The sequence below is a fragment of the Ranitomeya imitator genome, chromosome 5 (assembly GCF_032444005.1).
Source record: "Ranitomeya imitator isolate aRanImi1 chromosome 5, aRanImi1.pri, whole genome shotgun sequence".
Taxonomy (NCBI): domain Eukaryota; kingdom Metazoa; phylum Chordata; class Amphibia; order Anura; family Dendrobatidae; genus Ranitomeya; species Ranitomeya imitator.
Window position 1 is genome coordinate 110,997,057 of NC_091286.1, and position 27,119 is coordinate 111,024,175.

General features: G+C 44.1%; 1 protein-coding gene across 3 annotated transcripts in view; it reads right to left on the minus strand.

Annotated features, from left to right (window-relative positions):
* Positions 1-18,096: 18,096 nt before the first annotated feature.
* Positions 18,097-27,119, minus strand: part of SLC30A6 (solute carrier family 30 member 6) — a 64,668-nt gene continuing 55,645 nt past the window's right edge. For all 3 annotated transcript variants that reach the window (XM_069769046.1, XM_069769047.1, XM_069769048.1), the window contains 3 exons: positions 22,074-22,121; positions 19,930-19,998; positions 18,097-18,841 (listed from right to left, as the gene is read on the minus strand). In XM_069769046.1, coding sequence (XP_069625147.1) covers positions 18,332-18,841; positions 19,930-19,998; positions 22,074-22,121 — 627 coding nt within the window. In that variant the 3' untranslated portion in view covers positions 18,097-18,331. The remainder of the gene's footprint in view (positions 18,842-19,929; positions 19,999-22,073; positions 22,122-27,119) is intronic.

A 27,119-nucleotide genomic window follows, 5' to 3' on the forward strand; every position in this document is an offset into this window, starting at 1 on the left:
TTGCCCAGGTGTCCTCCAGCAATCTGCCCCAGTGTCCTCCAGCAATCTGCCCCAGTGTCCTCCAGCAATGTGCCCCAGTGTCCTCCAGCATTGCCCCAGTGTCCTCCAGCATTGCCCCAGTGTCCTCCTGCATTGCCCCAGTGTCCTCCTGCATTGCCCCAGTGTCCTCCAGCCATCTGCCCCTGTGTCCTCCAGCCATCTGCCCCTGTGTCCTCCAGCATTGCCCCAGTGTCCTCCAGCATTGCCCTCAGTGTGTCCACAGTCCACCGTTATACAAAAAAAAACAACAAAAAAAAAAACAAAGTCTCCTCACTGTCCGCGCTCCAGCGGTGAGCTCCCTCCAACAGAGCACACTCGCCGGCGACTGACAATGACGTCAGACGCCGGCGACGTGTGCGCCTGCGGCCGACATCAGCCGCCAGCCTCCAATTGGCTGGCGGCTGTTGTTAACTATTGACGTGTGGGCGCGCGCCCGCACATCAATAGGAAACCGCCGCAGCAGCCGAAGGGGCCCGGTGAGCAGATGAGAAGGGGCCCGATGCGGGCCCCCTCTCTCTGCCCACCGGGTACGGCGGGGGGGCACATAAATGCCGGCGGCGGCCGCCGGCCTTCACAGATGATTATGAGAGGGTCAATCTGTGCGGTAGCCCAGGGCCCCCCCGGACCACTGGGCCCTGGGCTACCGCCCATATTGACCCTCTGATAATCCGCCCCTGCTTCTTCCACTGCGGCAGAGGGTGAGCAGAAGTAGCGGAGTCACGGTCGGGTGGCAAGGCAGCAGCGTGTAAGTATACCTGGCTGACTGTTTACTGTATCCTCAGTTTCGTATTCTTGAATCTTCCTTTTTTTACTTTCCTCTTTCTTTACATTTTTCGTCTGGACTCCTTTTTTATCTTGACTTTCATTCTTCATGCCATTTCTCTGCCTCGGTTTTCTTTCTTTTCCTTATGTTAATGTATCCAACAATAATGTCTTCATTTATTTTTTAGGTTCCAGAACGGGGTGAGGACCTCATTGACAACAATATCCTCATCTCCCTGGTCCATGAGCGAGTCCCGTTGTGGGACACCCGGGTTCCCCAGCACTCGGACAACGTGACAATCTGGCGGCTATGGAATGAGGCCAAAGCGATGTGGGATGGCTGGGACAATGCCCCGACTCGGGTCCGAAATGCATTTTGTAAGTATTGAAATGCAGTGTGATGCAGCAGATACTTTGGCCGTGCTCACTAAAACTGTGTGTGATGACAGAAACTCTCAGGAGTTTCTCTCATCACACACAGTTGTGTGAGCACGGCCAAAAGTCTATTGTCTAACCATTATTTTTTTTGTTTTTTCAACAGTGCTCAAAGTCAAAACATGTTGGTGTTCGATGAAGGACCGCTTCAACAAGGACCTGCGTCAAGAGAGCCGTGTTCCCAGTGGTTCTGAAGCAAGGATCCAAAAGTATAAATACCACCGCATTCTGGCATTTTTAAGACCGGTCCTTGCCCAGAGAATGTAAGTATTTTTTCGGTGTATTAGGTTGTGTTGTATTGCCATAATCTGTATGTTTCTATTCAACAGGAGTTGGTGTTTTGTAAGTTTTTGGCATTCATTTTTTTTCCATTTTTTCACAGCACATGGAGCAGCACTGTTGACCCATGTTCTGGAGCGGTCCTTCATCAGACGGCCATGGACCCGTACCAGCCATCCAGCAGCGCTGCAGCAAGTGGGCCTGCCACACTAACTGGAGACCAGGAACTGGTCCATCAGGTGTTCCCCTTTCCCAGTCCTCTGCCCCTTTTCTTGGGCTCCTCCCGACAGCGGCAGAAGGCATCGGACAGGTTACTCATGCCTGAGTTTTTGCACTTGAGCTCTGATTTTCACGATGGACTCAAGGCTTTGGGTGACCGACTGGATACTGCCATTAGCCATATGAATACACGTATCCAGGAGGTCACCAAAAGCCTTGACCAAGTAAAAGCCGACCTCCAGAGGCCAGCACATAATTTTTTTAACCAAATTGAGCAGGGCATGTTGGAACACCTTACTCCTGATCTCCAGCTTAGTGTCATGCAGGCCTGCAATGCTGCTTAAGTGCAGGCTATGCAGCAGAGTCATATTTTCAGCAGACAGTGGCGGCATATCCACCTGTGCCTACATGTCACACTTTACTTCAGTGCCGACCTCTGCTGCATACCACTGCACGGCCACCTCCATTCCAAGCACTGCTGGACATCACTACAGCACTACCACCATGCAGAGTGCTGTTGGACAGCCCACCGCCACCACCATGACCACTGCTGCTCCTGCTTGGACTTCCTCCACTGCCACCACCATGCAGCAGCAGGACCCTTGCATGGCCTTCCACTCCACCACCACGATGCATCAGGACCCTGGCATGGCATTCCGCTCTACGAGCACTATGGACTCTGGTATGGCTGCCTGCTCTATGAGCACAATGGACCCCAGCATGGCCTTCTGCTCTACGAGCACTATGGACTCTGGTATGGCTGCCCACTCTACGAGCACAATGGACCCCGGCATGGCCTTCTGCTCTACGAGCACTATGGACTCTGGTATGGCTGCCCGCTCTACCAGCACAATGGACCCTGGCATGGCCTTCCGCTCTACGAGCACTATGGACTCTGGTATGGCTGCCCGCTCTACGAGCACAATGGACCCTGGAATGGCCTTCCACTCTACGAGCACTATGGACTCTCGTATGGCTGCCCGCTCTATGACACAATGGACCCTGGCATGGTCTTCCGCTCTACGAGCACAATGGACCCTGGCATGGCCTTCCACTCTACGAGCACTATGGACTCTGGTATGGCTGCCCGCTCTACGAGCACTATGGACTCTGGCATGGCTGCACGCTCTACGAGCACTATGGACTCTGGCATGGCTGCACGCTCTACAAGCACAGTGCAGCTGGACCCTGACAGGTCACCCACCGCGACCAGGCCGCAACAAATGAGCCCCCGAGGATTCCCAGACCACGTAAATCCCAGAAAGGGAAAAAAAATAATAAAAAAACTGCGCACTATCAGTATTCCTCCCCCTCACCTCCCAGTGTGTCTGTAATGTCAGGTTTGTCTCGCCCTTCCAGTGCGTCTCAGGCCTCTCATGTGTCAAGCCCCATCCCTGAACTACCAGACCCCACTGGTTTAATTGCCCCTTCTCCTGCCACCCCTGCATCGTCCACACTTAGCCAGACCTCACAGCTACACACCTCCCATTTCCGTCACTCTACCCCAAGCAGGCAAAGTTAAATAAATATTTTGGTTGTTCTAAAATAAATACTGTTTTTTTTCCCCCCAATTATGTGTGGTTAATTGTGTATTTCGCCGCCGGCAACACACACCGTGTGCCAAATAAAACACTGCGCCACACACTTTATTTTTTGGCCACATCATAGCTCCAGTAGTTAGCTAGTACAACACTGCAGCTTTGTGTGTCTTTAGTATAGAGATATGAGGTGGGCTAAAAAATTTATACTTGCATTTTCTCCATAATCTCTTCCTTCTGCTTAGTCTGTGACTAGTGTTGCAGACTGAAGAGAAAATGGCGGCAATACAATGCAGAACTATACTCAACAGGTCATGTGTCCAAAAACTAATTAGTTAGGACACTTGACCTGGTGAGTAGAGAACTGCCTTGTATAACCTCCATTTTCTCTTCTGTGTACGTTATCTATTTCACACAAAGTGAAGGGACGATGGCGGTCATACAAGGCATATCTATGCTCACCTGGACATGTGTCAGAAATAGTGAATTCATGAGGCTGTTATATGTGCATCATGAATTCATTATTTCTGACACCTGACTTGATGAGTATAGATCTGTTTTGTATTAAACAGCCATTGTCTCTTCAGTCTGCGTCCAATAAATACTGCAGAACAAAATCAGGATGCAATGATGTCAACAACCTTACCACTAACAACCTAAGGCTGCCATCACACTAGCAGTATTTGGTCAGTATTTTACATGAGCATTTGTAAGCCAAAACCAGGAGTGGAACAATTAGAGGAAAAGTATAATAGAAACATATGCACCACTTCTGCATTTATCACCCATTCCTGGTTTTGGCTTACAAATATTGATGTAAAATACTGACCAAATACTGCTAGTGTGATGGCAGCCTAAGTGGTTTGTATAGGAAATACATAGGAGACACGGTCAAGATACCAAAAAAAATAGAATTATTCTTAGCGTTAATTCGGTTTCTAGGAACCTTCCACGACGGCATATGGAGGTTGTCTCTTTGCCCTAATGGGGAACAGGAAACACCTCCCACCTCCCATTCACCAGTGACTTATAACTGAAACCATAGCACCAGTTTACCTTCTGAGTCCCAGAATTAATCCAGGAAATATAGAGGGTGGGAAATTAGCGCCGTCGTGGAAGGTTCCTAGAAACCGAATTAACGGTAAGAATAATTCTATTTTCTCTAGTCACCTTCCACGACGGCATATGGAGGAATACCAACTAATTGGCACTAGGGAGGGACAACGGCCTGAAGAACCTTGCGGCCGAAGACTAAATCTCTATTGGATAATACATCCAACCTATAATGTTTGGAGAAGGTATGGAGTGACGACCACGTAGCTGCCCTGCAGATCTGCTCTGGAGATGCGCCTGCTCTTTCTGCCCAGGAGACCGACGTAGATCTAGTTGAATGGGCCTTAATTCCTACCGGAGGTAGTTTATTTTGAGCAAGGTAAGCTTCTGTAATGGCTTTTTTAATCCATGTAGCAATGGTACTCTTGGCTACCCTTCTTCCCTTTATTTTGACCTGAGGAGTGGACAAAAAGGTTGTGATCAACTCTAAAGACACGGGTTTGATCCAAGTAATGTAGCAGAATACGCCTAACATCGAGAGTATTAAATCTTCTTTCCTCAGAGTTTGCAGGATTATTGCAAAAGGTTGGTAACACTATTTCTTGAGAACGATGGAATTCAGAGACCACTTTTGGGAGGAAAGAGGGATCAAGACGGAGTATTATTGAGTCTTCTCTAACCAGTAGATAAGGTTCTCTTATTGATAAGGCCTGTAATTCACCCACTCTTCTAGCTGAAGTTATAGCTACCAAGAAAACAGTCTTGTAGGCGAGATTTTGTGGGGAACAGGTAGACAAAGGTTCAAACGGTGGACCTGCAAGGCCTTGAAGCACAACATTGAGATCCCATGGAGGAACTATAACTTGCTTCCTAGGGTTCATTCTGTTTGCTGAGGTCATGAACCTTTTAATCCAGCGATGTCCTGCTAGATCTTGATCAAAGATGGAACTGAGCGCAGAGACCTGGACCTTCAGAGTACTGGGTTTCAGACCAATTTCTAGGCCTCTTTGTAAAAAGTCTAATATCTTAGATATATCTGGCCTGAGAGGGTCTGGAGGGTTAGGCAGACAAAAAGATGAAAATTTTTTCCAGATTTTATTATAAATAGCATTTGTTACCGGTTTTCTGGATTTTTGAAGAGTAGCTATAACAGGGTTTGATAACCCTTTCGCTCTCAGCACATTGGCTTCAGAAACCACGCCGCTAAATTCCATCTCTGAGGATCCAAGTGAAGAACTGGGCCCTGGGAAAGGAGATTGGCCTTTATCGGTAACATTATCGGTCCGTCCACCTGAAGTTGAACAATCAGGTTGAACCAACTTCTCTTGGGCCAAAATGGAGCAACCAAAATAGTTGAAGTCTTTTCTATCCAAATTTTCCGTAGCACCTTTGCAAGAATCGGAATGGGCGGAAATGCGTACGCCAGATGAAAATGCCAATCTTGAACTAAGGCGTCTACTGCTCTGGGATTTCCTCTTGGATCCAGGGAAAAAAAATATTCCTACTTTCGCATTCTGGTGAGAAGCAAAGAGGTCGACCTCCGGGAGACCCCATCTGTTTACCAGAAAGTTGAAAGTTTGCCGATCCAGACTCCATTCGCCTGGGTGAATATCCTGTCGGCTCAAATAATCTGCCTGAAAATTGGCAGTACCTTTTAGATGAGTTGCCGTCAGGGACAGTAAATGTTTCTCGGCCCAGGCAAAGATTCGGGCAGAGATATTTTTAGGCTGGTGAATTTTGTACTGCCCTGATGCCTGATGTGAGCCACCGTGGTCATGTTGTCCGAGTATATCTGGACATGTTGTCCAGAGAGTTGATGATTTGCTGCAAGGAGAGCTTCTTCCACAGCTTTGAGTTCTCGGAAGTTTGATGATCTCTCTCTGATTGACGGGTCCCAAAGACCCTGATAAGGAACATGATTTATCATGGCTCCCCAGCCTCTCTTGCTGGCATCTGATTTGATTGTGGTTAACGGAAATTGAATCCAACTCACACCCCTGCGAAGGTTTTCGGACTTCATCCACCACGTTAAGGATGCTTTCACTCGACCTGGAGTGTGAATCCTCTTGTTTAAAGAGCCAGGACGACCATCCCAATTGTCTAACACATGGGTCTGGAGAATTCTTGAGTGGGCTTGAGCCCAAGCCACCGACTGAATGCAGGCTGTCATGGAGCCTAAAGGTACCGTCACACTTTAGCGACGCTGCAGCGATACCGACAACGATCCGGATCGCTGCAGCGTCGCTGTTTGGTCGCTGGAGAGCTGTCACACAGACAGCTCTCCAGCGACCAACGATCCCGAGGTCCTGGGTAACCAGGGTAAACATCGGGTAACTAAGCGCAGGGCCGCGCTTAGTAACCCGATGTTTACCCTGGTTACCATCGTTAAAGTAAAAAAAACAAACGCTACATACTTACCTACCGCTGTCTGTCCTCGGCGCTCTGCTTCTCTGGTCTGGCTGTGAGCACAGCGGCCGGAAAGCAGAGCGGTGACGTCACCGCTCTGCTTTCCGGCTGACCGGCGCTCACAGCCAGACCAGAGAAGCAGAGCGCCGAGGACAGACAGCGGTAGGTAAGTATGTAGCGTTTGTTTTTTTTACTTTAACAATGGTAACCAGGGTAAACATCGGGTTACTAAGCGCGGCCCTGCGCTTAGTTACCCGATGTTTACCCTGGTTACCAGCGAAGACATCGCTGAATCGGCGTCACACACGCCGATTCAGCGATGTCAGCGGGACCTCAACGATCAAAAAATGGCCCAGGCCATTCCGACACGACCAGCGATCTCACAGCAGGGGCCTGATCGCTGGTACGTGTCACACATAGCGAGATCGCTACTGAGATCGCTGTTGCTGTGACTCAGCAGCGATCTCGCTAGCGATCTCGCTATGTGTGACGGGGCCTTTATAGTGACATTCCTTCCCGGAGTGTGGGAGATCTCATCTCCTTGTATTTCTTGACCTTTACTACTAATGGTAGTCTGTGATCTTCTGGAAGGAAGGACATCTGTTTTTCCGAGTCCAGTATTACTCCCAAAAACTTTCTGGTTTTTGAGGGTTGAAGCTGGGATTTCTTTATGTTCGGTATCCAACCCAGAAACTTCAATATCTCTAATGTGGTTGATACATGAGATACCAGGGTCAATTTGGTGGGAGCCACTATCAGCAGATCGTCCAGATAAGGCACTATACAAACCCCTTGTCTCCGAATGAATGACACGGCTTCCGCCATTACTTTGGAGAACACTCTCGGAGCTGATGAGATGCCGAAGGGAAGGACTCCAAACTGATAGTGCTCCACCTGATGATTCCCCTGAATCGCAAACCTGAGATATTTTTTGTGTCTCGGGTGAATAGGAATATGAAAATACGCATCCTTCAGGTCGATTGTCGCCATAAAGGCGTGCTGATGTATTAAAGGAATGGCTGATTTTACAGACTCCATCTTGAATCTTCGATATTTTACATGTTGATTCAGACCCTTTAGATTTATGATGATACGTACTTCCCCTGTTGGTTTTGGTACCAGGAATAAATGGGAATAATGTCCCTGACCCCATTCTGACTGTGGAACTGGGGAGATCACATTTGATCTTAAAAGGTCTCTGATACCCAGAGTTAGCAGTTTGTGATCCCTCATTGAGAGGGTGGTAATCTTTAGACCCTGAGGGGGGGGAGAAGTTAACTCGATCAATAGGCCCTCCTTGATAACATTGAGGACCCAGTGGGAGCTGGTGATGTTTTCCCACTGATCCACATATTTTGAGAGTCTTCCCCCCCCACCGGGTCGGAGTCATTGTTTATCTTGCTGGAATGACTGTTGCTGCTGCTGCTGTTGTTGAGGGACGAAGATATTTTTCCCTCTGCCTTTAGCATAGCTCCACCTGCCGGTCTTGCCTTTACCCCTCGGCTGAGAGGGCTGAGACAGTGGGGCACGAAAAAACCGTTTTCTTGGTTGTTTTTGCTCCGGGAGCGCCTTTTTCTTGTCGGTCGCTTTATCCAAAATGTCGTCTAAAGCTGGACCAAACACATAGTCTCCCTTAAAGGGGATGGCACATAACTTGGCCTTAGACGTGATGTCACCACTCCATAGTTTAAGCCAGAGAGCTCTCCTGGCAGAGTTAGAGAGCACTAAAGATCTGGCGGCAATTCTGACGGATTCCAGAGAAGCATCCGCCAGAAACCCAGTAGCCTTATGTAAGATAGGAAGAGAATCCAACATCTCACTTCTGGAGGTACCCTGAAAAATGTGCGATTCTAATTTCTCCAGCCAACAGGAAAGGGTCCTCGCTACACAGGTAGAGGCAATATTAGCCTTGAGGACAGAAGAAGAAGACTCCCATGATTTCTTCAGGAGACTCTCAATCTTCCTATCCATAGGGTCTTTCAACTGCGACGCATCCTCAAAGGGGAGAGCAGTTCTTTTGGCGACTCTGGCCACCTGCACATCCACCTTGGGAATGTCGAGTTTGACAAGGTCACCTTCTAGAGGAAATCTATGTTTCATCTCAGAAGACATACTAAGGCGCTTCTCAGGGAGTTCCCACTCTTGCTCAATCATATTAATAACATTTGCATAAACGGGGAATCCTGCCTTTTTCTCCGATCTGAGCCCACCAAACATATGATCCTGTATGGACTGAGGTACAGTTTCCTCTTCAAGCCCCATGGTGTTACGAACAGCAGACACCAGGTCCTCAATATAATCCGAGGAGAAGAGGTATTTCCTGACCTCAGCCTTAGGGGATGCTGGATCTTCCCAGCCAGCAGATGAAGAAAAAGAGTGGTCTGAATCCGAATCCGATTCAACGACCTGAATCTTCCTCTTCTTAGCTGGGGAATGTGGTGGCGGAGGCGGGGGTGGAGGTGTGAAGGCTGCCAAGGAAGATTGTACCTCCTGTTTAACAAGAGAGCGTATCTCATCTAGAAGGGATGGTTGCTCGGCTTTTACTATCTTGTCAGTGCATGGCTGACATAGTTTTTTATCCCAAGTAGGAGGGAGCTTTGCAGAACAGACCGGACACTTCTTCCTAATAGCAGCTCTAGGGGCAGACTTTTCTCCCTGAAACAGAGGGAGAGAAGAATGAGGAGCTAACCCCTAATGAAACTACCTCCCGGATCCAGACCCTGCATACTCACAGTAGCAGGGGTAGCGCTGGGCTCTGCAGACGCAGGGCACAAAGAACCATCCATACTGAAGAGATTATAGTCTTACCTTCAGTGGTGGTTCAGCAGGCTTTTATGGAGTAGGTCTCCTAGCACCTGCCTCCAGCGATAGGATTTTCCCCTCCTCCTCCTCCTCCAGGATCCACGTGTGGGACGCCATTGGCACCGACACCGCCGCCGGCGAAACCCGGAAGAGCCGGCTTCAGGGAGATACGAAAACCGGAAGTGACGCGCGCGACCGCTGACGTCACTTCCGGAACGCCGAACCGAGCAGCATGAAGGGAGGATGCCGGGAAGCTCAGAGAGGATCCCGGCTGGGGATCCCGGCCTGCTTTACCCTCGCGGGGGCGCAGGAAGGCCGGGAAGGGTCCCGAGGTACCTGTCAAGCAGGACGACGGGAGCAGCCCACGGAGAGGCACAAGGCGACCCCAGCTGCCCGGCTGAAACACAGGTAAGACCTGAAGAATGACTGTAGCCACCGGCCACTACAGCATATGGAACCTCTCCCTGTCCCATGGGGAACAGGAAAGACACTGGTGAATGGGAGGTGGGAGGTGCTTTTAACCTCTCTTGTGTTTCCTGTTCCCCATTAGGGCAAAGAGACAACCTCCATATGCCGTCGTGGAAGGTGACTAGAAAAATAAAGTTTATTAACAACAAATATTAGTAACATTTAAAACATAACTGGTACAGACCAAATCCCAACAGGACATTTACACGATATTGTCCTGCCATGACACACGTCCAATATCAGAATTAAAAAAAGCAGCAAATTGGTCCCGCATGTGGGCAACTTCAGCAGTTGACCGCAGCGGGTGATGCGGGTAATCTGGCAATGGGTTTCCAACTGGTTCATCCAGTTCAATGTTGGGTTGCTCCTTAGCCATTATGTAATTGTGGAGAACCACACAGGCTTTGACCACCTCGACTGTCTCCATTTTTAGATTAATTGCTGTTGCAAGAATGCGCCATTTTGAGTCTAGAATCCCAAAGGTGTACACTACAGTTCTTTGGGCCCTGGTCAGTCTGTAGTTAAAAATCATTTTAGTGTGGTTCAAGTCCCGACTGGAATATGGCTTCAGTAGGTTTTCAAACATCTGAAAGGCCTCATCCCCAACCATAACAAATGGCATCGGTGGACCCTGAGTGTTGGGGAGAGGTCATGGCCGTGGATAATTAAAATTTTTGCCACACATGGCGCCCCATAGCTGAGTTCTTGAAAGTCTGGGAATCGTTGCCACGGCCAAAAGCTTGAATGTCCACAGCGATGAAGCGACAGTCCGCATCTGCTATTGCCATGAGCACAACAGAAAAATATTTTTTATAGTTGAAATACTCCGATCCTGTTCTGGCTGGTTTGATAATGCGGATGTGCTTTCCATCCACCGCTCCCAAACAGTTGGGGAAATCACACACACTCCAGAATTTTTCAGCAATTTCAATCCACATGTCAGCGGTGGGTAGGGGTATAAACTCATCCCAGAGAACATTCCACAAAGCCCGGCAGGTGTCCGCAACTATTCTGGACAGGGAGGAAATTCCAAGCCGGTATTGGAAGTGGAGGGATGATAAACTCTCTCTGGTTGCCAGAAATCTGTAATAAAGTAAATGAAAAAAATGTTTTACAATCAATTATATTTATGGTGTTGTTCTGCTAAAGACATAAAGGAAAATACAAAGAATACATTCAGAACAACCAAAATTAGGACTGGCATTTGTTTAGAATTGTTACGTACCTTAATGTAACCTGCAGACGTTCCTCTGGTGGAATCGCTCTATGGAGCTGGGTGTCCTGTCTCCGGATGGCTCCTTGTATATTCCGGGAATTTGACTGGGTTGGCATTATGCTCACCATATAGCGTGTGATAGGCTCCACGGCTCTCACGTAGTTTGATAATGGGGTGTCGCCAAAAACGTCTACGCAGTGTCCTTCTCCATCTTTTGCGATTTCTGTGTTGCTCCCAAGGAAACGCACAGGCAAGAAACAGCTTGATGCTTAAATCTAGGTTGAAATAATAGCTCTCCATGCGAAGATCCATTATGACACAGGATACAGTAGCACACTGTTAAGATTTCAACAGTCCTAGGGTTTATATATAGATATCCCATAATACACGCCCGCTGTAGTCCCATTAGCGGTGTCTGGTTATCTAGATTTTTCTTCTGTAAAATTTTCCACCATGCGCACAAAAAAATGCAAACGCATGACAAAGTATGAAAATGCGGCGGTTTATTAACCGCATGCATTCCCGCATGCGTCTAAAAAAAGCTGCGTTTGTATGTGTTTCTATGCGTCTTTTCCTGCACTTGTGGATGCGGATTAAACGCTGCAGGTTCGAACGCAAATGTGAAACTAGCCTTAGAAGTGTATGTGTGCAAAATTTTGTGGCTCTAGCTGTTAAAATAAAGGGTTAAATCACGGAAAAAATTGACGTGGGCTCCCGCACAATTTTCTCCACCAGAGTGGTAAAGCCAGTGACTAAGGGCAGATATTAATAGCCTAGAGAGGGAACATGGTTGTTGGCCCACCCCCCGGCTAAAAACATCTGCAATCTTATTGACACCTCTCCATTATTAACCATGCTTAATGTCACCTTACATCAGCAAGGTGACTTTAACCCTTTATTACCCCATATCCCACCGCTACAGGGGAGTGGGAAGAGAGAGGCTAAGTGCCAGAATAGGCGCATCTTCCAGATGTGCCTTTTCTGGGGTGGCTGGGGGCAGATGTTTCTAGCCGGGGGGGAAGGGGGGCAATATCCATGGTCCCTCTCTAGGCTATTAATATCTGCCCTCAGTCGCTGGCTTTCCCGCTCTGGCAGAGAAAATTGCGCCGTAGCCCACGCCAATTTTTTCAGCGATTTAACCCTTTATTTTAATATCTAGAGCCACAAAATTTTGCACACATACACTTCTAACATTAGTAGTGAGGAATATGTAGAAAAAAAAAAAAAAAAGAAATATGAAATGGTTTACTGTATGTAAACCATGTCTCATATCCTGTCAGATTTGGGAAGGAGATCGCAAAAGCCGGCAATTGAATTACCGGCTTTTCTGCTATCTAGCGCTGTATTAAATATAAATGTATATGTGTTTCACTGAATCACTGACACACACACACACACACACATACATACATACATACATACATACATATATATGTATATGTATGTGTGTGTGTATATATATATATATATATATATATATATATGTGTATGTGTGTGTGTATATATATATATATATATATATATATATGTGCGTGTGTCTGTATGTGTGTGTATGTATGTATGTGTGTATGTATGTGTGTGTATGTATGTATGTATGTATGCATGCATGTATGTGTGTAATATATATATATATATATATATATATACATACTGCATATATGTTTTCACGAATATTTGAGCCCATGGATCCATTCTATGTCCATAAAAAATCTCGCCGTACGGATGCCATATGGATGACACACGGATAATTTTTAGAGAAAAAAAATTGCATCCTCGCAATAACCAGGTAAGTGAGATGTTTGGATTATTTAAACCCATGAAACGTGGAACAGAAAAACAATGGGGATTTATTATGATGGAATATAGGCTGAACTGGATGGACATGTCTTTTTTCGGCCTCACTAACTATGTTACTATGTAATGCTGTATGCTGGGTTTATGAACAAAAGTAAACGTCAAAGACAAATGTATGATTTGGATGAAGCATACTCAATATATGACTGATGCATGAGCAGATTAGGGGTACTGTGAGCACATATGTGAATTTTTGTCTAACGAGATTTAAAAAGCGCAATATGGAAACTTCACAATTCAACTTAAGGAAACATCCTTGGCAGAAATGATACACTCCGTTATGAGTGCAGGGCCCAAGAGGACCTCTGCTTTTTTTTTTTCATTTATTAAATTGAGTTATAAAAATAATAATAGTTTCACTTATATAGCTTCAACAAATTTCCCATCAGTTTACAAAAGGGTTTTACAATGAACAAAGTTGATTTTAATCAAGAGCCATCTGTTAATAAAATACATATACATGGAAAACCCCTTTAATCATATTATGAGGTAATGATGTAGAATTAAACAAGAAAACTGTAATTTTGCTCGCTGGGGACCAGATACCGGAAAAGTCCCATTGATGGGGTCCTCTTATTTCATGTAACAAATAAGCAGGTCCTTGTCGCGCACAACTTAAAAGTTGGATTTATTGAAACCGTGGCCAAGCCATAGCACAAGTTGAAACATTCTGCATATCAATGATAAAGGGAGTTGAAATGTTCTCTCTAAACATATTTATAGACAAGTCTAACCAGATTACTGACACTCACTGTGGGCGTTCCTACATATTTCCGAGTTTCATAGAAACTATTGTCAAAATTATACACATCTGCATACAAGTGTACACTGACATCACACGGACAGTGACTGAACGATGTGTTATATAAAAAATAGGAAGAGGTTTGTGTATTTTATTCGCAACAGTGTTTGTTCTGCCGCATAATCATTTCACTAGTAAGATAACTATGAGTTGACAAGATTACAGGAACTGCTGCATCATCTGTTAGGATAATGCATCACTGCACGATTGTTGGACTTCCTAATTAGTGATGATCGAACGTGCTGGGATAAGGTGCTACCCGAGAATGCTTGGTTGCTAACATGCAAATTGCCTCTTCAGAGAAAAAGAGGACTTAAAGGGAACCTGTCACCTGAATTTGGCGGGACCAGTTTTGGGTCATATGGGCGGAGTTTTCGGGTGTTTGATTCACCCTTTCCTTACCCGCTGGCTGCATGCTGGCCGAAATATTGGATTGAAGTTCATTCTCTGTCCTCCGTAGTACACGCTTGCACAAGACAATCTTGCCTTGCGCAGGCATGTACTACGGAGGACAGAGAATGAACTTCAATCCAATATTGCGGCCAGCATGCAGCCAGCGGGTAAGGAAAGGGTGAATCAAACACCCGAAAACTCCGCCCATATGACCCAAAACTGGTCCCGCCAAATTCAGGTGACAGGTGCCCTTTAAACTCTATAGCGCCACCTGTTGGAAGTAGCGATCCTACAAGCCACAATCAACCCTTTACCGAGTCGTACAATATGACTTCGGATAAAAGCCAAATCAGTATCTCAATTCACAGAAACGGTGTTTCGGGCTGTTGGCCCTCGTCAGTGCGAAGCATGAGAACTAATTTGGCTAGGTGAGAGGCTCTGGACTGGGGTCTAAGGGGTAACGTTTCTCCTTATGGAGAGAGACATACCAGCTCTGGCTTGTCAAGGTAAGGGGGCTTATTCGCCGTGCAATGCTCTTCTGAGAAAAAGAGGACTTAAACTCTATAGTGCCACCTGTTGGAAGTAGCGATCCTACAAGTCACAATCAACCCTTTAACGAGTCGTGCAATATGACTTAGGATAAAAGCCAAATCAGTATCTCAATTCGCAGACACGGCAGATCACGCCGAAGACACTCAGATAGCACCCGAGCATGGATAATACCTTATCCGAGCACCTTTGATCATCACAATTCTTAATGAGAATCAGTTTTGCCATAGTTTCCCTTATGGAAGCTGAACCCAAGGCCATTATGGGTCCACCCTGATAACAATAAGATGGGGGAGTCCATCATACAGTTTATGCCAGTTTTCTAGTATATAAGAATTCCACATATTTTTGTAACACAAAGATTGGATGCAGCTTGGCTAAATGCCACCCGACTGTCCTATAAGAACAAGTTATCACCTATCCATGGGACCACTGGGATCCACACCACTGAGCAGAGCTGGGAACTCTTACACCATTAGAATGGAATAGCAGTGCGCACGCTCCACCGCCGCCTCCATTCATTCCCCATGGGGCTGTCAAGTGTTCCGCTTTTACAGGTAGCCACATAAAAAATGAAGAGCTGTGGCCGTGCTTTGGATCTGCTGCTCCATTTTGTAAGGGGGATTAAAGTTCCTCATAGTAGATAAAAATTCCCAGAGCTGGTGATCGGTGCGGGCCCTGAGCATAAGTGATACTTGTTTACAATCCCTTTAAGCAAAAAAAATTGTGCAAATTACAGCAGAAATCAGCTTCACATATTAGCTGAAAAAGATTTTGGATTCCGGCACACAGGCAACCAAAAAGATGTGTAGAAAAGGATTAAGTCAAGCCATTTTTTTGGATAAAAATATGCAAAAAAAAACAAAACTTTATTCCATTGAAGATTAAAATGGACCATCCCAAATACTACAAAAATGTAAGCGTAAATCCTACGCATATCAAACTAAAAAAAATAATTTTCTCCAAAGTGGAAAGTTATGAATAATCCCTTTATTATGAGATATGTCGTTGCTCCTGTAAAAAACATAAGACAAAAATTGCAAGAAAGTGGCTTCCAAACCCCGGCTTTTCTCCAGTCTGCTTTGAACAATTCGATTACATGACACTGACATTGTGGGAAATCGTTAATATAAATTAGGGGAAGCACAGTGATTAATATGTGCATATTCCTAAATGCATAATGAATTTCTAATTGGCAATTGCAGATAATTAAATGTTATTAGAATCTATACGACAATGATTAAGTAACAAGAGGGCCGATTACCTTCTACAATGATTTTATGCTCGTTATATCACAGCAGGGATCAGATAAATGTTTAGCATTACAAATCTAGATTGAAACCATTGATTTCTAATGTTTATCTGTTTCGCCTCAGGGTATATGCACATGTTGAGTATTTGCAGCAGATTTTTCTGCACCAAAATCAGAGTGTTGGGAGGAAAAATGCTATGTAAAATAAGCACATTTTTTATTCATTTTTTCCATGCATTATTTGTGTATTTTTCCTTGCGTTATTTCAGTTATTTGAATGGGTGAAAAATGCTGCATAAACGCTGAAAAAAAAAATGACATGATAGAGGTTAGGTTAAAAAAAAAAATGCTAAAAATCTAAGTGATACATTGTTGGATTCAGAGTCTCTTTACTTTCATTATGGTGCTCTCAGATGAGGTAGCAAAAATCTGCTGACAAGAGTCCCTTTAACTATATGGGCGCATATAGGCAGACACCTGTCAGTCACTGGGAGCAAGTGGGAGAAGCCGTCAGGGACCCACCTGTCCGACTAGACTTCAGTGCCCAAAAGCTTAGGGGTCTATACGACAATATGACAGCAACTTATCTGGCACCTTGGTCGCATTTGCCCCAAAGCACTCTCCTGAACATTGCCGAAACGCCAGATGACTTGGCCTACACAGTCACCAGACCTGAACCTAATCAAGATGGTTTGGGGTGAACTGGACCACAGAGTGAAGGCAAAAGGGCCAACAAGTGCTAAGCATCTCTGGGAACTCCTTCAAGATTGTTGGAAGACCATTCCCGGTGACTATCTCTTGAAGCTCATCAAGAGAATGCCAAGAATGTGCAAAGCAGTCATCAAAGCAAAAGGTGGCTACTTTGAAGAACCTAGAATACAAGACATAATTTCAGTTGTTTCACACTTTTTTGTTAAGTATATAATTCCACATGTGTTAAGACATAGTTTTGATGCCTTCAGTGTAAAATGTACAATTTTCATAGTCATGAAAATACAGAAAAATCTTTAAATGAGAATGTGTGTCCAAACATTTGGTCTGTACTGTATGCCAGTCCATTTAACCTACAGTATTATAGTCTGTACGATTGCATAATTGCGTAATCTACACATAATCTGCTTGATTATCACCCGCTTCTGTAAGTGGAGTTGTGTACAGGTATTGCTACCATAAGATACAAACAACTGTTAATCTACCATTGAAAAAGAGGACTTGGGGTCCTTAAGATCTTTCATAGACCAATGTGTTATTTGTGTGTGCCACTGCATTTGTCTTGTCTGTCTTGGCACCTTGCACTTTAGGTTATGTATTTTTTATTATTATACTTATTAAAAGTTATATTTTACTCCAAAACGCTGATTTCAATAAGATTAGTTGGACATAACCATTTGCTATATTCTAATTTTATCTCTGCAGCTTTTTTCTTCTCGTTTTATATATAACATTTCTGGACTTAACAGGCTCCTTGGGAGATAGAAAACACTTAAAATTGTTATTTTTTGCCTTTCAGAGATCTCAGATATTTTTGGTGGCAAGAATAGTTCAGTCTGCGTCTATTTAGACCTTCAGAGTCCCAGAACCCTGGAAGAAGGCAGCTCCTGGCGATTTGCATGGCAGGATCCCTACGTTTTCCTCTGCGAGCCTAGTCACGGACCAGTTAATGTGGTAGCAGTCAACACTGGATGTAAGTAATCTACTGGAAACCAGGTACTTCATTCCCACTCCCTGAAACTTTCACTGCCATTGACTGAATCACTGCCATTTTGAATATTTTCTAGAGCAGGGTGTACATTGTTTGCCGACTAAGAGCTGCTACTTCTGAGGTGTGGACAACCTTAAAATTAGAGTTGCAATGTGTAGTAGAATATTTCTCCACAGATACGATCAAGAGTTCTCTCCACCCTTGTATAATTTCTCCATCGATCCATAGGGCGTGTACACACACGTGTAAATTACCATAGGCCTATAGCATAATGCTTTCCAAAACCCAAAGTGGATAAACATGAATATAGAAAAATGTCGGTGAAAGTAGATGGTGGCCATTTAATTTATTAAAATAAGTTTGTTGCTTTATACCGCAAACACTTTAAGGAGTTTAAAGGGAAGAAAAGAAAAGTAAATGAAAAAAAGTGGAATGTATCAGTGACATTCAAAAGAAAAGTAAAGCTTAAAACGGATAGGTCCGAATGTCCTGATCTCTCAAAGTCTTCACCTCCAACAAACGAAAACTTTCCAAAATGGCAGTAAAACCACAACAAATGAAGTCATTGTTTGAACTGTGTGAACTGTCCGGGAGTGTATGTTCCATATCTGTTAGCAACATTTGTAAACCCAGTCCTTAAACCCTGTGTGCCCCCAATGCCAGGCACGCCAAGTCCTTGGCTAAGTGTAGCACCATATTGTGTAGAAGGGTATTGGAGTCCTAGGCCGTATGGCCTTGTTTGTGCATTCTGAAGAATAACAGGATTGATATTTTTGCCTGGCGTATTAAAGGCAAATTCAGGAGGTGGGCTGGTGGGCTTTGAGGGTGTGGAAGTCAAAGGACTTAATTCATCAACTGGTGACTTCAGAGATGGCATCTGAATGATGTGATGGTCTGACACGTTCAGCATGTTGGATGGCATGGGACCCGAAGACAAGACGGGCCTGGACCATTCGTCCTTGAAGATCTGAACCGTAAGAGTAGAGACCAATGTATTGAGTCGGTTTGTAACATGAGCCAACACCAGCTGCTCATTAGCGTCTCTTCTAATCCGAACTTGAACTGAACCAGCCTGAAAAGTAAGGAAACAAATTGAACATGTATCTGATAATCTAGCTGTAGGTCAGAAATACCCTCTTTGCTTGGTCTAAATGTAAATCCTAAGTAAAGGTTAAAGGGTTGTTCCCATTCAGAGATGGATACTGTTGGATGGTGCTTCTAAAAACAAGCACTTTTACAATTTACTGCTTACTTACATTTACAAACCGGGGATGGAGGGCACCAACCGTAATAAATTAAAAATTGAAGGGGATCTACCCAAGGTATGTCAAAGAATGAAATAGACAAAAAAAGACATATCCAAACTGGGGAACACCCACGAAATATATATCAAATATCACTAAATCTTTTAAATGTTTATTTATTAGAGTCAAAAACACACAAGAATGGATAAAAACATTTAAAAACAACTTCTTGAGTATTGCAATACCAACAATATCGCAGGTTTGGTCCTGGGGGGTCTACCTCTTAATGGGGTTTGTTGTCTATTGTTTTTAAATGTTTTTATCCATTCTTGTTTATTTTGGACTCTAATAAATAAACATTTAAAAGATATAGTGATATTTGATATATATTTCGTGGGTGTTCCCCAGTTTGGGTATGTCTTTTTTACTTTTTTTTCCGTCTGTTCTTGAGATATTAATACTTTTCTTTTATTTACAGCTTGTTGCCAAGAAGACCGACCACTGCTGTTGTCTAGCTTGCATGTACTGTGCTGAAGCTGGCTTTGATTTAGGGGGTTAAATCGTGCTCCAGAGATCCTCCACAGCTTCAAAACTGTGTTTACAAGCTCAATAGAATAGAGCTTGCAAGTGCTGTGCATGCTATGGTGTCTTGAAGCGATGGTCTCACAGGAACAACTGAAATTTTTAATAAGCAGTATAGTGCAAAATTGCTTGATTTGCAAGCACCATTCGACAATAACCATTTATGAAGTTGGGAAAGCCAACGTCTGTCCCGCAGTTCTCCAATGTGAGGGTGTGTATACACACACACCATGACCAACCCGCTGTGAAGAAGTACAGCTCTGTGCATGAATGAACTTAATATAATGTATATAACTGTTGCATAAACCATATGTAGCCACAGCTTCTTACATACCATGGTCCCAAATCCCAAAGTCCAAAAATGCTCATTGCGGACTTCAAGAACCCCATCTAATGTAGACACCTAAGTAAAGACCATACAAAAATAGCACAATTTATTAAAACAAAAAGTCCAAAGCGTAACACACTTATAACGTTAATAGTGATACAGAAACATGTTATCGGATAAATAGGCTTTTAACCACCATTTTGCATGGCAAATTTTAGCCCCTTTCCAACGTCAGGTTCCCATGTTTGAGGTGGACTCAAAAGCTGATCCCCCACTAACTAGTAGATGGTAGCTCTGTTAACCAGAATCTGCCTGTAACAGCAGCAACAGGAGCTAGTTTTGATCAATGCACCATTTAAATGCAGCTACCAAACACTAACAGCGGCATTTAAAGGGACTGTTCAAATCATCATGGCACGGCCAATCATTTATATACACCTTCCCACCATCTCTACCCCACCCTCCTTGATTGACAGCTCTGGCTTCATAGAGCCCTAAGACAGAGATAGGAGACAGATGGAAAACAAGCAGGTGGAAAGGTGCACTTAAAAGGTTTGGCCAAGCCATGTTGCACCGAGCGCTTGTACTTGGTTTGAACAGTCATTCTGTGCAGAGAGAATCCCATTAAATGCTGAGTTGCTGATACCAATAGGTTGTCAAGGCAGCTGGGTAGTATTGCAGAATATAAGATAGTGAGTACTGTAGTGTTGCAGAATATAAGATAGTGACTAGTGAGTACTGTAGTGTTGCAGAATATAAGATAGTGAGTACTGTAGTGTTGCAGAATATAAGATAGTGAGTACTGTAGTGTTGCAGAATATAAGATAGTGACTAGTGAGTACTGTAGTGTTGCAGAATATAAGATAGTGAGTACTGTAGTGTTGCAGAATATAAGATAGTGAGTACTGTAGTGTTGCAGAATATAAGATAGTGAGTACTGTAGTATTGCAGCATATAAAATACTGAGTACTGTAGTATTGCAGAATATAAAACAAGTAATCAAACAACTATAATACTAAGGTGACAAAAAAAAGCCATGACTCTTGGAAGAGGGGCAAGGAAAATAAATCAAAACTTGACTGTGGTGAGAAGTTAAAGAGCTCCCAATTTGTCTTGTGTTCGTAATTAATGGTGTTTACCCACATAGTTGGGTACACGTGGTGAAAGGGTTAAAAACTAGTTTACAATTTTTTAAGGGGGATGTCCAGGGTTAGAAAAGGACTTTTTTCCCCCCCAAGAAGGATGTTCACATCTGTCTTTGAATAGAAACTAGTATTGCAATTAATCCTCATTCAATAAGCGATAGTCCCTAATCCTTAGCAATGAAGCATAAATGTGCCATTTTCCTTATTGTATTCTCATGGAAGACACATGACAAAAGCTTAATTATGAGCAGCAACAAAATGATTGATGTATCGCCCTTGCAGTCACAAAATTGGTTTCTCAGTGTTTAAAACAACATCTCCACCTTTTGTTCACTTTGCTTAAACAGTAGCAGCCACTCCTTACACTTGGGCATTACATTTCCAGGTCTCGGATAGCACCTGCATAAAGGATCCTCCAGGTGCCATCATAGCAAGACATGTGACAAGTAAAGTCTGAATGTCTGCAGAAAAGGATCAGCATGAGTCACTGCTGCGGACAGTGATTGGCTGCAGCAGTCACACGCTTGCATGACCGAACAGTATGTCCAGAGCCAGTCAGTGGCCACATGCACATTCCCGCTTCAAGAGGGAGCCTAAAAACCAGTGGGGACCATAACAGCACTGCGAGAGGAGCGGTGGCGGGTTAGTATGTGAGTATTTATTATTTAGCACTTAGGGGTTTTTTTTATTCCCATTCCTTTTTTTTTTTTTTTTTAGTTTCATGAGGAGGTGCAGAAAAGTTCATGCAATCAGTAGCAAACAAATGTAGCGTAAGAGTACGCATTACTTTTACGAACAAATAACGTTGTACTCTGTAGGGCTATAGCATGTAAACATGAAATTGCATTATGGTATAGAAAATAGGAAAAAATGAAAATACTTCGCACATAAACTGGGCAATTCATGCATGCCCAGCAGCCACGACAAGGCGGCCTTTGCTGGGAACCTACTCTACTGTGACTCCTTTAAATAGGATTTTCATTCCATTGGTTTTGCTTTGTTTACCTCTCGAAGTAGTTTGTCCAGTTGGCCAATGACATGCGGAGGTGTAGTCTGCAGAAAACAAAAAAAACAAGCTATTTATTAAAATGCATGAACAATCTCTGCAGACTGCAGAATTATTTTAGATGATCATTAGTTTATTCCAGGGTGGTGTTCATGTGAAAATGAGACTACATACATATTATGTAAGTAAGTGGACTGTCAATCAGGTACAAGAGGGGGCGAGGACCCTGCTCCTTACCTTCTACAGGTCTAGATACAAGCTAGACTTTATCCAATCCCCAGAAGCCACAGCATATAATAGAGTGAACGTGACACATATCGGAAGCAGGGATCTGTGTGTGCGTGTGTTGGATTTGGCTGGGGTTCATGTGATAAGTGTTTGTCAGAGCTGTCATTTACTGCAACAACACCCACAAGTGATGTGATGAGATGGAGTCATGTTAAACCCGAATGGGAGGCCATGTGATGAGAAGAAATTGCTGGGAACAGACGGTTGTGATGTGCAAGTGTCTACACCTCAATCCTAAACTTATACACCACCGTACTTACGATGAATGTCACTGGCTAAGGAGAAATATACAGTACCAGTCGTAGGTTTACACACAAATATCCTAGAGTTTTTAGGATATTACAATTATTGGAACCAAGAAGTAGACATGAAAAGACAAAGTGACCAAAAAACGTAATAAAAAACTCTCGCAAAGTTTAAATGGAACCTGTCATGTGAAAAAAAAAAAACGATATTAACCTGCAGATATGGGGTTAATCTGCAGGTTATTCGCTTTTTGAAGCTGTGTGGCCGCCCCATTGAAAGCCTGGCTGCTGGAAAGGAATGAACTGAAGTCTATCAATCATAGAGGCACAGCTTGAGTCACCACTCAGTACATAGTGAGTGGTGGCTGTAACCAAGCCCCTGGCACTGACTGACAGCTGGCTCTGTACTGATACTGTAGAGCTGGCTGTCAGTCAGTGCCAGGGGCGTGGTTACAGTTGCCACGCCTCTATGATCGAAAGCCCAAAGGCTGGCAAGAAGAATAGAATTTATTTACAGGTTCCATTTAAAATTCTTCAAAGTGGACACACTTTGTGGCAGGCAGGTAGCCATCAAATTTGCTTATCCAAAAGTTGAAAGAGTGGCTATATATGCTGAACACCCCTCGACTCTCTTTCCTTTCTTTTTCAAAGTAGCCTCTACGCAGCCTGGGAGTTTGCCAGAAAACTGAAAGGCTGCAGCAATCGTGTCACATAATCACTCAGACACGGCGCTGAAATTGGCGTCAGTCCTGGAGGGGAGTATATATTTTATTTACTATGGACACTTTAGCATTACAGTTGGGATTATCCAGTAGTGATCAAACACTTTAAAAAGCACCAGGCAGTGTGATTAAAAGGAGCACACAATGACTTTTCAGGAGTAAGTGCCACCTTTTCTATTAGTTAACAACACTCAGGAGGAGGAGTCAAGCACTGACTGCTTCACTGCCATCATCTGTACTCCAAATTAGTGTATTCTCATACAGTTAGGTCCCGAAATATTTGGACAGTGACCAAATCTGTGTGATTTGCACTCGGCATTCCACTATTTTTTTTTTTTTTTATTCCAAATGAAACAACTGAGATGCAATTGAAGTGTAGCCCTTCAGGTTTAAATAAAGTGAGTTGAACAAAATTATCCTGTGAAACGTTTAGGAATTGCAACCATTCTATACAAAGCCTCCTCATTTCAGGGGCCCAAGAGTATTTAGACAAATTAACTTTACCGTAAATAAAATGTTCATTTTTAATAATTTGTAGAAAATCCTTTGGAGACCATAAGTGACTGAAGTGTGGAAGCCACAGATGTCACCAAAACCTGGGTTTCCTCCTTTGTGAGGCTCTGCCAGGCCTTTAGGGTAGCAAACTTCAGTTTTTGCCCATTTGTTGGTCTGTCTTAAATTATGTCTTAAGCATGTGAAAAGCATGCTCGTTGAAGTTGAGATCTGGTGACTCCGCCATTGCAGAATATTTCTCTCATTTGCCTTAAAAAGTTTTTGGGTTGCTTTTGCAGTATGTTTTGGGTCATTGTCCATCTGTACTGTGAAACGCCATCCAATTAACCTTGCTACATTTGGCTGACCCTGAACAGAACGTGTCGCCCCGTACACTTCAGAATTCATCCAGCTGCTTTTGTCATCAGTCACATCATCAATAAACACTAGTTACCCAGTGCCATTGGAAGCCATGCATGCCCATGCCATCACACAGCCTCCATTTTTTACCGAGAATGTGATGTTTTTTGGATAATGATCCTTATTAAACCTTCTTCATTCTTTCCATCATTCTGGTACAGGATGACCCTTGATTAATCTTTCCAATTAATGCTTTTCCAGAACTGGGCGGCTTCTTCAGATATTTTTTGGCAAAAATTAATCTGGCCTTTCTATTTTTAAGGCTGATTACTGGGTTACACCTTATGATGAACCCTCTGTATTTGTTCTCATGAAGTCTTCTCCTCATGGTAGACACTTACATACTGAGATACCTACTTCCTGGAGAGTGTCCTTCACTTGGGTGGATGTTGTAAAGGGATTTTTCTTCAATATGGAATGGATTCCACCCTCATCGACCACTGAGGAAACCCAAGCAACGAGTACACTCGCTCATCACTAGTAAATACATGATGGTGGTTTGGGGGGCCTTAAGAAGCTGACAGGATCCCTATAGCTTAGAAAAGATGCAGATGAGACAATTATTAGAATCATTTTCACCCATAGAAAATGATAATTACTTACGGGTAATTTGATTTTCCGGAACCATGACAGCACCGCACGTGAGAGATGGCATCCGCCCCCAGGAACAGGAAACCTGTAGCAGAGATATAAGAATGGGGCGGCCCCTCTCTCCTCAGTTTGTTTGCAGAGTATGGAAGATGACCGCTTTGTTAGTACACAGTTATGTATCATATTTACATTTGTATAGCCATTTCGTTAGCTCTTGTGTACACACATGCTTTGTACATATACATTTATCCATATACAATAAGTTTTTTTTTTTTTTTGTGAATCACACAACCATCACCAAGATAGGGCGGGAATTAATGCGGCGCTGTCATGGTTCCGGAAAATCAAATTACCCGTAAGTAATTATCATTTTTCCCTTCACCATGACAGCGCCGCACGTGAGAGGAAAAAATAGAAGATTCCTAGGGTGGGACGACAGCAGACAACACCTTTCTCCCAAAAGACAAGTCTGATTGACCTAAGTCTAACCTATAGTGTCGGAAGAAGGTAGAGGGTGATGACCATACTGCCGCTTTACAAATCTGTTCTATCGAGGCGTTAGCCCTTTCCGCCCAAGAAGTGGCTATAGCACGCGTGGAGTGAGCCGTAACACCCTGTGGGGGAACTTGACCAGAAAAAGAATACGAAAGTGAAATAGCCGTACGCAACCACCGTGCAATAGTTGCCTTTGAGGCCTTTTTTCCCCTGTTTGTCCCCTGATAGGTGACAAAAAGGGCCGATGACTGACGCCAGGAATTTGTGGCCTCTAAGTATTGAAGGAGGCAGCGTCTGACATCGAGACAATGGAAGGTCTTCTCTCCCTGGGATTTTGGTTGGGAACAAAAAGAGGGCAGAATAATTTCCTGGTCTCTATGAAATTTAGAATTGACCTTCGGAAGAAAGGCAGGGTCGGTTTTAATAACTACTTTGTCATCATGGAAAGTAGTGTAAGGAGGGTTCACCGACATAGCTTGTAACTCACAAGTACGGCGGGCAGACGTTAAGGCAACTAGGAGAACCGTTTTTAGAGTCAAGGATTTTATTGATATAGAATCCAGAGGTTCAAAGGGGGAAACGGTAAGAGCCTTTAAAACTAAATTCAAATCCCAGGGAGCTATCTTAGGTATTAATTTTGAGGGTCTGGAAGTAAAGGAGGCTCGAATGAACCTATAGATCCAAGGGTGGTCAGCAAGTTTTTGATCGAACAGTGCACCAAGGGCAGAGACCTGCACCTTTAAGGTGTTAGTAGACAGACCTTTTTCCAACCCTTTTTGGAGAAATTCAAGAATTTCTTTTACTGGGACCTGTTGACCAGAGTCAGACAACTGTCGTCCCGAAAAATCTAGGAATTTTTGCCAGATTTTTTGGTATTTGTCTGAGGTGACCTTTTTCCTGCTAGCAAGCAATGTGGTCACCAAAGGGCTTGAGAATCCTTTTGCTAACAGAAGTCCCCTTTCAAGTTCCAGGCGGTGAGATGCAATCTGTGAACTTGGGGATGTTGAACTGGCCCTTGGTATAGGAGATCCGGAGCATCCGGAAAGATCCACGGGTCCGAGATAGACATGCGCCTGAGCCACGTGAACCACGCTCTCTTCGGCCAAAAGGGAGCTATGAGGATCACTCGTGCTTTGTCCTCCCGAATTTTCCTGAGGACTGCCGGGATTAATGGTATTGGGGGGAATGCGTATGCTAGATGGAAGTTCCACCGATACAGGAACGCGTCTACCCCCTCCGGGTGCTCTCTTGGGTTCAGAGAATAGAACCTCTTCACCTTCCGATTTTGTTTTGTGGCGAACAGGTCTACGTCTGGAACGCCCCAGCTGGCACATATTTTCCCAAATACTTGCTGGTTCAGGGACCACTCCCCCTGATGCAACGTGTGACGGCTTAAGTAGTCGGCTACTTGATTCTCTGATCCTATCAAGTATGTTCCGGTTAGCGAAAGAAGGTTGTTTTCGGCCCATATAAAAAGTTCTTTGGCCTCTGCCATAAGGGATGTTGATCTTGTGCCCCCTTGGCGGTTTATATAAGCTATTGTTGTGTTGTTGTCGGATAACACTACCACATGTCTTCCCAGAATTCTTTCCCCTATATGAAGAAGTGCTAGTCTCACCGCAGACAATTCTTTTAGATTGGAGGACGCTGTTGTCATTGGGCTTCCCCATTGACCCTGTAGGACCTGATCTCCCAAATGTGCCCCCCAACCCCACGGACTCGCATCGGTAGTAATGACTACTGGATCTCGTACTGACCATGGCACTGCGTTGGTTAGATTTTCTGTTTTCAG